The 13,142-nt window shown below is 30.9% G+C and overlaps 1 protein-coding gene across 1 annotated transcript; it reads right to left on the reverse strand.

Annotated features, from left to right (window-relative positions):
* Window positions 1–1,093: 1,093 nt before the first annotated feature.
* LOC110878659 (nudix hydrolase 17, mitochondrial) lies at window positions 1,094–2,978 on the reverse strand. The gene is made up of 4 exons (XM_022127001.2): window positions 2,796–2,978; window positions 2,154–2,271; window positions 1,958–2,041; window positions 1,094–1,677 (listed from the first exon to the last, which is right to left on the reverse strand). Exons 1-4 carry the CDS (start codon window positions 2,879–2,881, stop codon window positions 1,444–1,446), a joined length of 522 nt encoding a protein of 173 aa, XP_021982693.1. The 5' UTR covers window positions 2,882–2,978; the 3' UTR covers window positions 1,094–1,443.
* Between the last annotated feature and the right edge of the window lie 10,164 nt (window positions 2,979–13,142).

Raw genomic sequence — 13,142 nt, forward strand, 5'->3', positions numbered from 1 at the left:
AATATTCTAAATCCCATGTGTTGTGAAACAATGATTCTGTTACAACACTCCACGAAGTTTCCGCCACGATTTGTTGTTTTACGTGGTCGGGGTGTGACAAGCGCGGGCCCGGTTAAAACAACGTAAGTCTGGGCAGATCTTGGCTAGGGCCGTCGATTAGGCGGTGTGACAATGGGTCACTCATAAGAAAGTCACCGTTCAAAAAAAATATTGTGAGCAATGCTTTGAAGCAGGTACCATAAGACCATGCGTAGTGGGGCGTTTTTTTTTTTAAATTGCCCAATCACGCCCAATAACGCCCCTTCCCCACTACGCCTGGGCGTTATTGGGCGTTATCTTGCAAAAAATGCTCCTTGGCGTGGTTTGAAAAACGCCGAATGGGGAAAAGGTTGGCCAATCACATTAGAGATTCCATTTGCTTGGCCAATAAGATTTTTAGGTGTGTTTTTTAATTTTATTTTACTACAAAACATATTGCCCAATAATGCCCCATCCCCACTACACCCATTTTAGAAAACGCCCAATAATGCCTCATTGCTGACTGCACTGCCACATGGCGTAAAACGCCCAAAAGTATCAAGTTGCCCACTACGCATGTTCTAATAAGTATGAAACATTGATTGAGGTATTATTACATGAAACCTTGTTATTCCAAAGCTCTTTAGTCCATATGCATTCTGCTTCTACACAAAACAGTTGAAATCTAGTCGGCTAGCTCCTAACTTCAAATTAAATATTTTAACTTCATGTTGTATTTTGTTACTTTGATATGCAAATCACAAGATTCTTAAACTTCTAGCTTGCACTTGTTAACTAAAGTATTTTTAACCCAACTTAAGATTATTTTGAAAATCTTAATACACATTAAGATCCAACATAGAGCAAGTATATCTAGAAACACTCACACTCACTCACACACTCACACTTATATATTAAACTAAAAGTTATAATCTTTCTATCAACAAATCCCATGACACCTAAAGGGACAAAAAAGTTATATAGCTTATCCAATGAGCCAGGTCTCACTCAACTTAATTGACACATGATACGTTTTGGACCCATTTAATATAAACCACCCATTGTCACACTCATCTAAAACGAATCATACTTCCATTATGATGATCAAAATTGTACATATATAAATATAAAATAAATGAATAAAAAAAGTATACAACAACCCTATTGAAGTATGATTTCCAAAAGGAAAAGAAAGTTATTTGTTAGTGATCCTCAAAACCCCTTTTCAAAAATTCCTTCCCTTTTTGCTATCGCAATCGATGTCCTTGTCCGCGTAGATACAAAATCTTCGTGTACAAAAACCTCAAGGCGTATCAAATTAGCATGATTTTGTTGTTGATTGATCAAATATCTTGAAATCTTTCAAGATGTCAATCGAATAATCTTAACAAAAACTCATCGTATTTACAAGTCGGTGTGTCAAGTTCATAAGTCACATGAAGGACTCGACTCGAGTCTCGTCACCAACAAATCCAATGCTTCCTTCATCCAAGAATATTGACAAACTTCTTTAGCTTTAGGAACACTGACCCAATGTCTTTGACGAATGTTTTTCTCGGGCCAAAATTCGAGTTGCTCCTCAACAAGTAATGGAAACATATGCCCTTCATAGTATGAATCATTGCCTTTGCTTTTAAAGCACCATGTACCCAATGCCCCCTACAAAATTTCAAGAAAGATATGTTAATTAAGTTTATGAAATCATATAAATTATTATTTTTAAATAAATAAGAGGCAAAAGATGCCCAATTTACAAAAATTCAAGAAAACTAAGTCAATCAAGTGTCTGAATTATAAAGAATTTTTCAAAAAATAAATAAAAATAAGCAAAAGTTGCCCAATTTGACTTTGGCTTCTTCTTGAGCATATACAAATGGTTTAGTTGACTTGCTAAATTGCAGAAAATGTCAAAATTGTTATTGTAGAACAAGGAACCAACCTCAACTGTTCCAAACACTCCAGCTTCCTCTACCGATTCCCTTAGAGCGGCTTCTTTGATCGATTCATCGGATTCCCAACCACCCTGTTCACATTACAGACCAGATTTCAGTTAATAATCATTGCTTTTTTTAAAAACCAATTTGAAGATATTATGATCATAATGTATTGACCAGAAATGTAAGAATAATAAATACCTTAGGGAACAACATTCCTTTGCCTTTTCTTTGTGCACTGATCACAAGAACTTCTAATGCATCTTCTAAATTCACATCTGATCCCATTTTGCTACCTTTGAATCTGTAAGGTATACATCTGCATCACATTTAAATTCACCATTTTAGTAAACAAATTTTAAGAAAAAAATCGACAAAATAATACAATTCTCAGCACTCAATTTCCCCAAATTATTAAATAATTTTCCTAATTTCATATTTCAAATCTGAAAACAAGTTTTCTTCAAATTTATCTAATTATTCAAATTATTTATTTTCAATTCATCAAATTAAGCATTTAATTTCACAAACACTCTACAAAATGCTACAAAATCTCAGCATTCCGGAAAAATATAAAATTTCAAAAATTTAATTGGCTAAAAAAGAACCCTAATTTCAAAATGAAATCGAGTTTTCTTCAAAATTCGAATTACCAAAGTTCAATTCATCAAATTAAACATGTAAATGTCCGATAAACAGCCTTCAATTTTTGTAATATGGAATCATTTATCCCATTAAATTAGGGCACAGATGAAGATATGAATCCAAATTTGGGGAAAAACTAAAACCAACAACAAAATGCAAAAACCATGAATCCAATCATAGATTAGTGACAGTACTGACCCAACGACTTGACGTTGGCCTTGATTGTACCGCTGCAACTGGCGGCCGCTGCGAGAAACCATTGAAACAATATTCTTCAATTCCATTTCAATAATTATGTTAAAACGAAGAAACAGGAGACTGGAGAAAGCAAGGAAGATGAAGATCTGAGAGAGAGAGAGATTGTAATGTAACTGAGGATTAATGGAGGATGAATGATGAATTTATATAGATGACGAAATGAAACAGCGTCTGGAAACAAACAAGCAAGTGGGTCTGGGGGTTATTATATTATTATTATTATATTAATTTGAATTGAATATATAAAAAGCGCGGATGCGGGCGTAGGGAATGCGTGTTACGTGGCACGTGTGGGTTTGTTGTCGGCTGGATTTGAGTTGTAATGCAACTCAACTCAACTACTCATCTTCCTATCATGTCACTTGTACTTGTAAGTTGTAACTAGCTATATGCAACAAATTTAGCATCTTTCTTCACGTCATGATGTAACAAGCTGTGTATAAAACAAATTTAGGATCTTTCTTCACTTAAAAGAACGTGGGGTGTGAGGTGTGGGTTGGGACGACGGTTGCCAAGCAATGCTGACTATACTACACCGGACTAGCGTTGGCCATTCAAATTTAAATAATAATTATACAACACTGAAATAATATTCATGAAAACACAATAACATTTTTTTTAAATCATTTATTCTATACTTTGCATAAACTGCTCAACAATTTCATCTCGTAACTGAGTCATATTCCCGATCCGATGTTGTACCATGTGCTTCAACCTCGTCTTTATCAACATCAACGTGCACTTGCTTATTATGTAACGACACATTGGGTTGATCCTATTTTGTAAACAACTCATCGCTCAAACCATCTTTCCTTATAAAATTATGTAGCGTGAAACATGCAATGATAATGTTCCTTTGTGTAACCAATATAAATGGTGACATCCTCCTTAAAATAGGGAATCGTGCTTTCAAGACACCAAAAGCACGCTCAACAACGGAAGTCGGTGATTCTGACGAGAACCTGTAAATTCCGGACAGTTACCGGCCAAAACCTATAAATACCGGTCAAAATCTGTAAATTATAATAACTAATCCTGTGAACTTAAAAAATTGGTCGATGAGAGGTTAAAACATGTCTACTAAAAAATACATATAAAAATGTGTATATATATAACTGAAAAATTACATATATAAATCTGAATCCGATTAATCCCTACTAATCGCTAGTCAATACCCTACCAATCGACTAGCGCCTAGCAATTCTTACAACCATGGTCCTAAGTCGACTTAGTTATTTTCTTTCTATGTACTACATCTCGATCTAACTTTTTCGAGTTAACACTCCGCAACGTGTGTGCATAGTTTAACATTCACGTCTATTTCTTGTTCAGTTTAACAGTCTCACTGCAAACGTGGGTCCTAAATACTAGTTTCTATAAAGAGAAAAAAAAAACAAAGTTTTGTCATTTTTAGCTTTTGAACACATTACCTATCTATAATTTAGTAACTTTTCTCCTCCTCACATCTTTACTAATCATTTTAATTTGACTTTTCCTTTCAATTTTTTTTTTGCTTTTAATCTCATTCTTTTCAGGTTCAAAACTTAGTTATTCTTTTTTTTATCTTTTACATTCCGGTAAAATTTTGCGAGTTAACCACCACAAAGCGAGTGCTTGGTTCAATGCTTTAACAAATACTTTTTGTGCGATATAATGGTCTCGCCACAAAATACTGGTCCTAAAGACTAGTTTGTATATTATCACAACTTGGGTTAGTTTTACATGTACTTGTCTTATTATACTTTCAAAAGAAACAGATTAATAGTTTTGGACTCTTTCGTTCTTTTTCTAGAAAGCATGCAACACAACATGTCATCCTATTTCTCTATTTATCTAATATCATTGACTCGAATACATCTTCTACGTTAAAACTTTAACTTGATTAAAATTTAGTGATCATTATACTATATTAAATTTGTTGGTGGACGTGAGGGGGCCGGTTTTTGGTTTTTTCCTTTTCTCCTTTCCTCCTGTCTTTCCTTTGTCTTCTTTTTTTTTTTTTTTTTGGTACTTTTAATTGTTTTAACTTTTGTTTTTCCTTTTTTTTCCAACTATCTAACATAAATTAAATTCAACTCAACAATTTTTTAATAATTCTTTTAATGTTTTTTCTCATTTTATTATCTAATCAATAAAGGCGAATTGGAAATAAATAATCCTACCTAACTCAATTTCGTCGATAATAATCTTAAGTCAGTCATTGGCCGATAATAATCCGAACTGGTCAATTTTATTTGTAAAATAGTCCGCCGTTAAAATAACTTAACGGAATTAAGTTTTTTTCCGAATTACAAACCGATGTTTTTGGGCTTTTGATCAGACCGAGGATACAAGTTGATTGATGTAAAACTTACCTCGAAATTGTACTCAAAATGGCTTGATTTTTGTTAATTGGAAGTTTAAACACCCGAATTGAAGCACCATTTTTGTGGGTTGGGGCAGTATTTCGAGGTAAGTTTTACATCAATCGACTCGTATCCTCGTTCTGATCAAAAGCCCTAAAACATCGGTTTGTAATTCGAAAAAAAAAACTTAACTCCGTTAAGCTTTTTTAACGGCGGACTATTTGACAAAAAAAATTGATCAGTTCAGATTATTATCGGCCAATAACTGACTTGGAATTATTATCGGCCAAATTGAGTTAGGTGAGATTATTTATTTCCAATTTGCCACCAATAAATCAAACACGTTTTAAGCATATTATGACTATATTTTTTAAGTTCTTTTAAATTTAGTATGTTATAGCGAGTCTATTGAAACCGACCGAGTTTCCGCTCACTACTATCGGTGGGTCTCATATCCCACTGGTTTAACATAAACCTCAAATTCAGTGTTGGCCCGCAGGGGGTGCGGGGTGGGCAACGACACAAGGCCCAAACCTTCTGACGGCCTAAATCTTTTTAATTTTGTATAGAATTTACGTTGTATAAGATAGAATATATATGCACTGAATCGAGAAATAACATAAATTAACTCTTGTACTAGTGGTTATTGTCTTGCTTAAATAACAAGGAGACGCGGGTTCTAATCTCGAAGTCTCCAAATCCTTTATTTAAGCATATTTTTTTTTGGTTTTTTTTGTTAGTGGCATTTAATACTTAATTTTATTAACTGCATCTTTCTCTTTAGTTAATAAATTACTTCCTAAAAATAACTATTTAAATTACATCCACATAAATTTTAGTGATTGATGAGTTTATATTAAATGGAGATTTTTGAATAGGGCCCAATTGTTTAATCTCACACAGGGCTAAAAAAATTTATGATTTTCGAAGACGGAGCTGCTAAAATTTGCTTTTTCAGAAAAAGAATACAGTAGCAAATAGTTAATATTATAAAATTACAACACATTCTTGGTCATTTTTTAGCGATCAAATGGAGGAATTTGTCATCTCTCACAACTTTAGTGGTCAGTTTTATTAGTTTTTCTTCTTTCTCATCTCTCACAACTCTAGTGGTCATTTTTATTAGTTTTTCTTTTTGGATATGTGATATATTGAATATGACTTATTATTATTATTATTATTATTATTATTATTATTATTATTATTATTATTATTATATATATTTTTTTTATAACCATCTTGATCTTTTAATGAAACCAATCAAGATGTTGCAACTTTCCCTTGGCTATATGTTACGTTACAGGGTTTACTATACTTTACATGTCAAATAGTACGGATTTTTAGAGTCACAGGTCTTAGCAGAAGTAACCTTACTATCACTATGATGCTAGAAATATTTGTCCTCACCTCACCCTCCCCAAATTGTCACAATAGCTTTTATTGAGACCTAACAACTTAAAAATTAAACTGTGATGTCAGATATATCATTATACATCTAAATTGTTTTATCTGTTTACACACATTGTTATAATCATGGTATATTGCCATTAATAAATTGTTATTCTTCAAATAATATAAAGTATATAAAAGTTAATATTCAAATAATATAATATAAGATATATAAAAGTTATTTGAGTTTTAAAAAGGAAAAATTACACGTTTGTCCTTTATCTTTATACCCTTTTGCAGTCGGTGTCCTTTTCAACGAATGTTGACACGTTTTGCCCTTTATAGAGAATTTTGTTACACGTTTTGTCCTTTAATCCAAACCCAGTTAGATTTTTATGTTAAATCTGATCATGTGACTTGCATCTGAGGGTATTTTTGTCATTTCACCTTAAAGGACTAAATATGTAAATAACTTCTCTCCACCACCACAAAATTAATCACAGATCAAATCAAATCAAATTACAGATCAATTTGAAATCAAATAGGAATTGATTCAAGTTGAAGCAACACAAACAAATCTAATCTAAATACATCAAAAATCACAAATCAGTTTGTAAATATGTATAGAACATAACCTAACTTAAACTTTTGTAATCAAGAAGTAACATACTGAATCAAAATCCCTTTATCCAACAAAATCACGTCGCAAGATGTCGATCTCGGTCACAAAACAATTCTTAAGAGTTACCGCTGAAAAAGGGGATTTTTGTAAATACTCACATATGTTATACCATATTTAACAAGACTAAAGGACGATGTAACACCATAAACTAGCATTGGCGGTGTCGCCGCTGCTGCCGCTAGCGCGACCGCCGGACGAATTCTACAGTTTCTGTGTAGATGATGAACTGATTATCAGCCGGTGAATGTTGAACGAGATGATGCTTCAACAAATCTCAGACCCCAAAACGATTTAGAGTTTTGTTCTTGATGGTTGGTGAAACTGCCACTGATTTTTGGCGAACGTTTGAACATGGTAAATCCAGTCGGTTGAACAACAATAAATCTAGCCGGTTGAACAGATTTGGTTATCAGCGAACAATTGAACAGATATGATTTCGGTGAACCATGGCAAATCTTGTCGGTTGAACAATGAACAGATATGTTCGACTTTATGGTGGGGGAGATGGTGGTGTAGTTTGGTGGCGAAGGGTGGTGGTTAATGGTGGCGATGGTAGGTATAAAAAACGTGAACAGATAATAGAGAGAATGGGGTAGAGAGAGGGTGAAGAGAGAGAGAGAGAGAGAGTTGTTTACATAATAAATATATATGTTATATTAGTTTCTAAATTTAAGTACTTAAGTTATTTACATATTTAGTTCTTTGACAAAAATGCCCTCACATGATTAGATTTAACAACAAAACTTAACTAGGTTAGGGCTAAAAGAGAAGACGAGCAACATTTTCCCTATAAAGTGCAAAACCTGTCAACATTCATTAAAAAGGACACCGCCTGCAAAATGTGTTAAGATAAAGGACAAAACTTGTAATTTTTCCTTTTAAAAAAATTGGTAGAATTATATTTCAAAGCAAGAGTTCAATGACAAAGAATTATTTGTATCTACATTTTTTGTAACTTTTAATTTTCTATCAATTGTTATTGCATTAATCCTAACGATAAAAATATTTTATATATATATAGTTTTCGATGGACGATGAATAGTAATTTCAAATTTAAAATAATGTATACCTTTTTAATATTTTATTATATTAATATATTTTTTAATATTTACTTTTAACTTTTAACATATTTTAATTTTTTTCTATTTACTTTTAGCTTTTAACGTATTTTTATGTTTTCCTTTTCTTAAACCATATTTACTTTATCATTTATTTTGTTTTTGACAATATTTTTTTTCTTTTTATAAATCTATCTTTACTTTATCAATTAATTTGATATTTCTTTAATATATATAGTTTTCGAATGATCGTGAATAGTAATTTCAAATTTAAAATAATATATATTTTTTTAATATTTTATTATATTAATATGTGTTTTTAATAATTACTTTTAACTTTTATATTTTAATTTTTTTCTATTTACTTTTGGCTTTTAACGATTTTTTTTCCTTTTCTAAAACCATATTTCCTTTATCATTTATTTTGTTTTTAATGATATTTTTCTTTTTTTAAATCTATCTTTACTTTATTAATTAATTTGATATTTCTTTAATAACTTATGTTCGTTAATTTTTTTAGTAATTTCATATTTATAATAATATATAGTTTTTAATATTTATTATATTAATATATTTTTTAATATTTACTTTTAACTTCTAACATATTTTTTTATATTTACTTTTAGCTTTCAACGTATTTTTATTTTTTCCTTTTCTAAAACCATATTTCCTTTATCATTTATTTTGTTTTTAATAATATTTTTTTTTCTTTTTTTAAATTTATCTTTAGTTTATCATTTAAATTGATATTTCTTTAATATATATAGTTTTTGAAGGACCATTCATGTAATTTCAAATTTAAAATGATATATAGCTTTTTAATATTTTATTATATTAATATATTTTTTTTAATATTACTTTTAACTTTTAACATATTTAATTCTTTTTTCTATTTACTTTTAGCTTTTAAGGTATTTTATTTTTTTCCTTTTCTAAAACCATAGTTCCTTTATCATTTATTTTGATTTTAATAATATTTTTTCTTTTTTTAAATCTATCTTTACTTTATCAATTAATTTAATATTTCTTTAATAACTTATGTTCGTTAATTTTTTTCTAAAAACTTAAGTACGTAGTTGAGCTTAATTTTTACCCTCGATTAATATAAGTTTTATTAAAAACGAATTTATATTAAAAAATAAAGTATTTATTTGCTATTGTAAAATGATACGATGATAAACTCGATCGATTCTAATGGTTTGGCTTTCCAAACAGCATGCTACATTTTCAAATAACGTTTGTTTTACATTATCATTTGATCCGTTTCGCCGAAACGCGCGACTGAAAAAACCTAGTATAATTTAAAACGCATGTTCTGTATCACATGGTTAAAAGGTTTTGTATATAATTTGTCGTTCAAAAAAAAAGGTTTTTTATATCTCTTTCTTACATACACATAGATTATATTACAGGGGAGGGCTAGAAAGAACACTCACTTGAGTTAAGAAAACTCAATAAAACCTTATGTAACAAGCTTTTATTTTTCTAAAAAAAATGAGGAATGTAAATTAGATGTTTCGAACGTTTTGTATGAAAAAAAGCGCCGACAATATATTTATAAATTAACCCCGCCTCGCCTCCAACACTTGCCATGTTGGGAATGACACGTCCGGGTTATCATTGTTCGGCTGTTTGGTGTATCTGTATTTACTTATTTATTCGTTTCCGTTATATTCATAACCAACCAGTTTGTTAACAATGTTACTAAACTTGTGCTTTGGTGAAACTTATAACGAGGTGTTATACCTCCATGCATGACTTCTATAAACACTCTGACTTACTGGACTGTTATTATAACTATATAATATAATATATAACTTAACCAGATACATGACGTTAACCGGTTAATGGTTAAAATGTTCAAATGGAATTCTGATAGTACCAATGGTCCCCACTCGCGCGAAGGAATGTTCCGTTCGCATGAAGGAACTATGCATTTGCACGAACAGAGTTGTTTATCTCGGTTATCCATTTATCTCAGTTTTTGCGTTCCTTGTTGCTGATTCTATTGGGCAAACCGGGACCCATGAAATCACAGTAACTTAGTGTCACAACGAGTGCCTAGACGAAATATATTTTCTGTTTAATCATACTTTTATACTTTAAAGTTCCGCAATCCGAATCCTCCGTTCAACTCCAATGATTCACACCTTCGTTTACCCCATATAGGGTAACCTCGGTGTTTCAACCTTCAACTCATCAACTCGCAGATTAATAAAGGAAGCTTTGCAAAACCGTGAGTATACTCGACACCCTTTTTACGTTTTACACTTTTGGGTGCAACATGTTTACATATTCAAACTTACATAGTCACACATACTTTATGCAAATCACAAACAAACAATCATTCATACATTCTTAATACGTTATATTTTGATTTATACGTGTTGGAACATTCTTATGTGATATACTTGTAATTAACTTTGTATGAACCACCCTTAACATGTATAGCGCTATAGGAGTAAAACACCGCCCGTATTCTTGATGTCATGTTAAGTTAAAACAGAACGGTCCTATCGTTGCTATGACAGGATTACGCTAGCGGTAATCTTGGGTTGACATTTATAGTTGCATGCTAATCGTATGTTAATTTTAGATAACATTTATACCATGTTGATTATTTAAACTCTTTCATATCTATTCTATTATTTAAACTTGTATACTCGCCAATACATTTTATATTTAACTATCCTTTGAACATGTTGCAGGAAATTGATGACGTTGATGATGAAAGTTACTAGGGTTGACTAGATACACACTTTAGCAACCTAGTTTTGTTGTTGTATTTGTTTTGAGAATCATGTTCTATTTGCTTCTTGTTGTCCTTGTCGTATTTCGAATTAAATATTGTACTTTGATTTCAAATGATGTACTTGAATTATTATCAATGAAATGAAATCAGTTTTGTTAATTATTGTCGCAAATAATGTTATGAAGTCTCTAGCAATCCCGTCCTCGTCCCGCCCCAATGTTTCCGTCATCGGTTGGGGTGTGACATTACACTGTTTTTTTTAGCATATATAAAATGTAACACAAAATTTTCAAAGTTTTTTAAAAAATTACTCGGCGTTTTTTTGTTTTTGTATTTTTGGATCAAAACATTCGAAAACTTGTAACTTACATTCCCTATTTTTTTTTTAGAAAAAAAGTTTGTTACATAAAGTTTTTACAAATTATTTTCCTAAGTTTTTTCAACTTAAGTGGGTTTTCTCTCTATGATTCCCCTATATAGATAGATAGATATATATAGTGAAGTTCAATGGAAAACTTTAAAAAAGTGAAGAACTAGGAAAAAGCGCATTTAAAATGTTAAATATATCATAAAAATTCAATTTAAAATGAATTTAACTATTCCCCGGTTGACCACTTTTTTAATGTTCCACATTAAACTCAACCCTATATATATACACACACTTCACCTATATAGAGGAAACTAAAATGAAAAGCCACTTAAGTTAAAAAAAAAACAACCCTATAAAACCTTATATAATATTTTTATTTTTTTCTAAAAATATAGGGAATGTAACATAAATATATTTGAACATTTTAATAAAAAATGTATAAAGCATTGGCTAGTTTTTTTAACATTCAAAATTTGTATGTTACATTATTTTGGAGGGTTATTAGATTTTATCACCTCCAACTATTAGTTATTGGCCGCTGCCACCCTCAACTATCATTTTAACGCCCGTCACCTCCAACTTAACACTTAGTGTGTTCTGTCACCACGTCGTTAACTGATCACTAACTTTTGATCATGTTACTACACTTTTTGGGGTGTCATAGGGATCTTGGGAGTTTTAGGGATCTTAGGACACCCTCAAAAGTATAGTAACATGATCAAAAGTTAGTGATCTGGTGACAGAACACACGAAATGTTAAGTTAGGGGTGGCGGGCGTTAAAGTGATAGTTGAGGGTGGCAGCGGCCAATGGCCAATAGTTAAGGGTGATAAAATCCAATAACCCTATTTTAGACATATATATTACGTACTATGAAATTTTTAACATTTTTTTTTTCAAAAAGCGCCGAAGCTTTTTTGTTTTTTTTTTATAAAATTGTTCAAAATCATTTATCTTACATTCTCTGTTTCATTTAAAAAAAAAATAATAAAAATGTTACATAACGCTTTTATAAAAGTTTCTTCAGTTTTTTCAACTTAATACTTCACTTGTATAGAGAGAGACGGAAAGAGAGAGAAGGGATCATTTGAAAACATAAAAGATGATAGAAAAATTTTGGGAAATCATTTTTTAGACAAAATTAATTTTAAATTTTATTTTTTTCATTCTTTTTATATGTTATTATTTGTGGTAATTAAAAAGATTCTAAAAAGATATATATGTAGATTGATGAGCTACATATATATAGCTCGTCAATGTATGAATATTTTTTTATTTTTAGAGTTAAATGTCATTTTAGTCCCTGTAGTTTCGGTTATTTTACCAGTTTAGTCCAAAGGTTTCATTTTTCTCCTATGGGTCTAAAAATGTTTCACCGTTGTCATTTTAGTCCACTGGGTTAACTTCATCCATTTTTTTCTGTTAACCAGAAGGGCAATTCGGTCATTTTATATGTAATTCTATTAACTAGAAAGGTAACTCGGCCATATAAAATGACCGAATCGCCGTTCACGTTAACAGAAATAATGGATGAAGTTAACCCAGCGGACTAAAATGGCAACAGTGAAACATTTTTGAACCCACAGGCAAAAAATGAAACCTTTGGACTAAACTGACAAAATGACCCAAACCACAAGAACTAAAATGACATTTAACTCTTATTTTTATTTCTACAATATTAACTTTATAATT

This window comes from Helianthus annuus, chromosome 9, assembly GCF_002127325.2.
Source record: "Helianthus annuus cultivar XRQ/B chromosome 9, HanXRQr2.0-SUNRISE, whole genome shotgun sequence".
NCBI lineage: Eukaryota > Viridiplantae > Streptophyta > Magnoliopsida > Asterales > Asteraceae > Helianthus > Helianthus annuus.

Excerpts from the sequence above, each read along its gene's own strand:
- LOC110878659 (XM_022127001.2), bottom strand. The coding sequence starts at position 2,881 with ATGGAATTGAAGAATATTGTTTCAATGGTTTCTCGCAGCGGCCGCCAG. Across the intron at positions 2,272-2,795 it reads GGCCAACGTCAAGTCGTTGG|ATGTATACCTTACAGATTCA; the intron begins GTCAGTACTGTC and ends AATGTGATGCAG. Across the intron at positions 1,678-1,957 it reads GAGTGTTTGGAACAGTTGAG|GGGGCATTGGGTACATGGTG; the intron begins GTTGGTTCCTTG and ends GAAATTTTGTAG.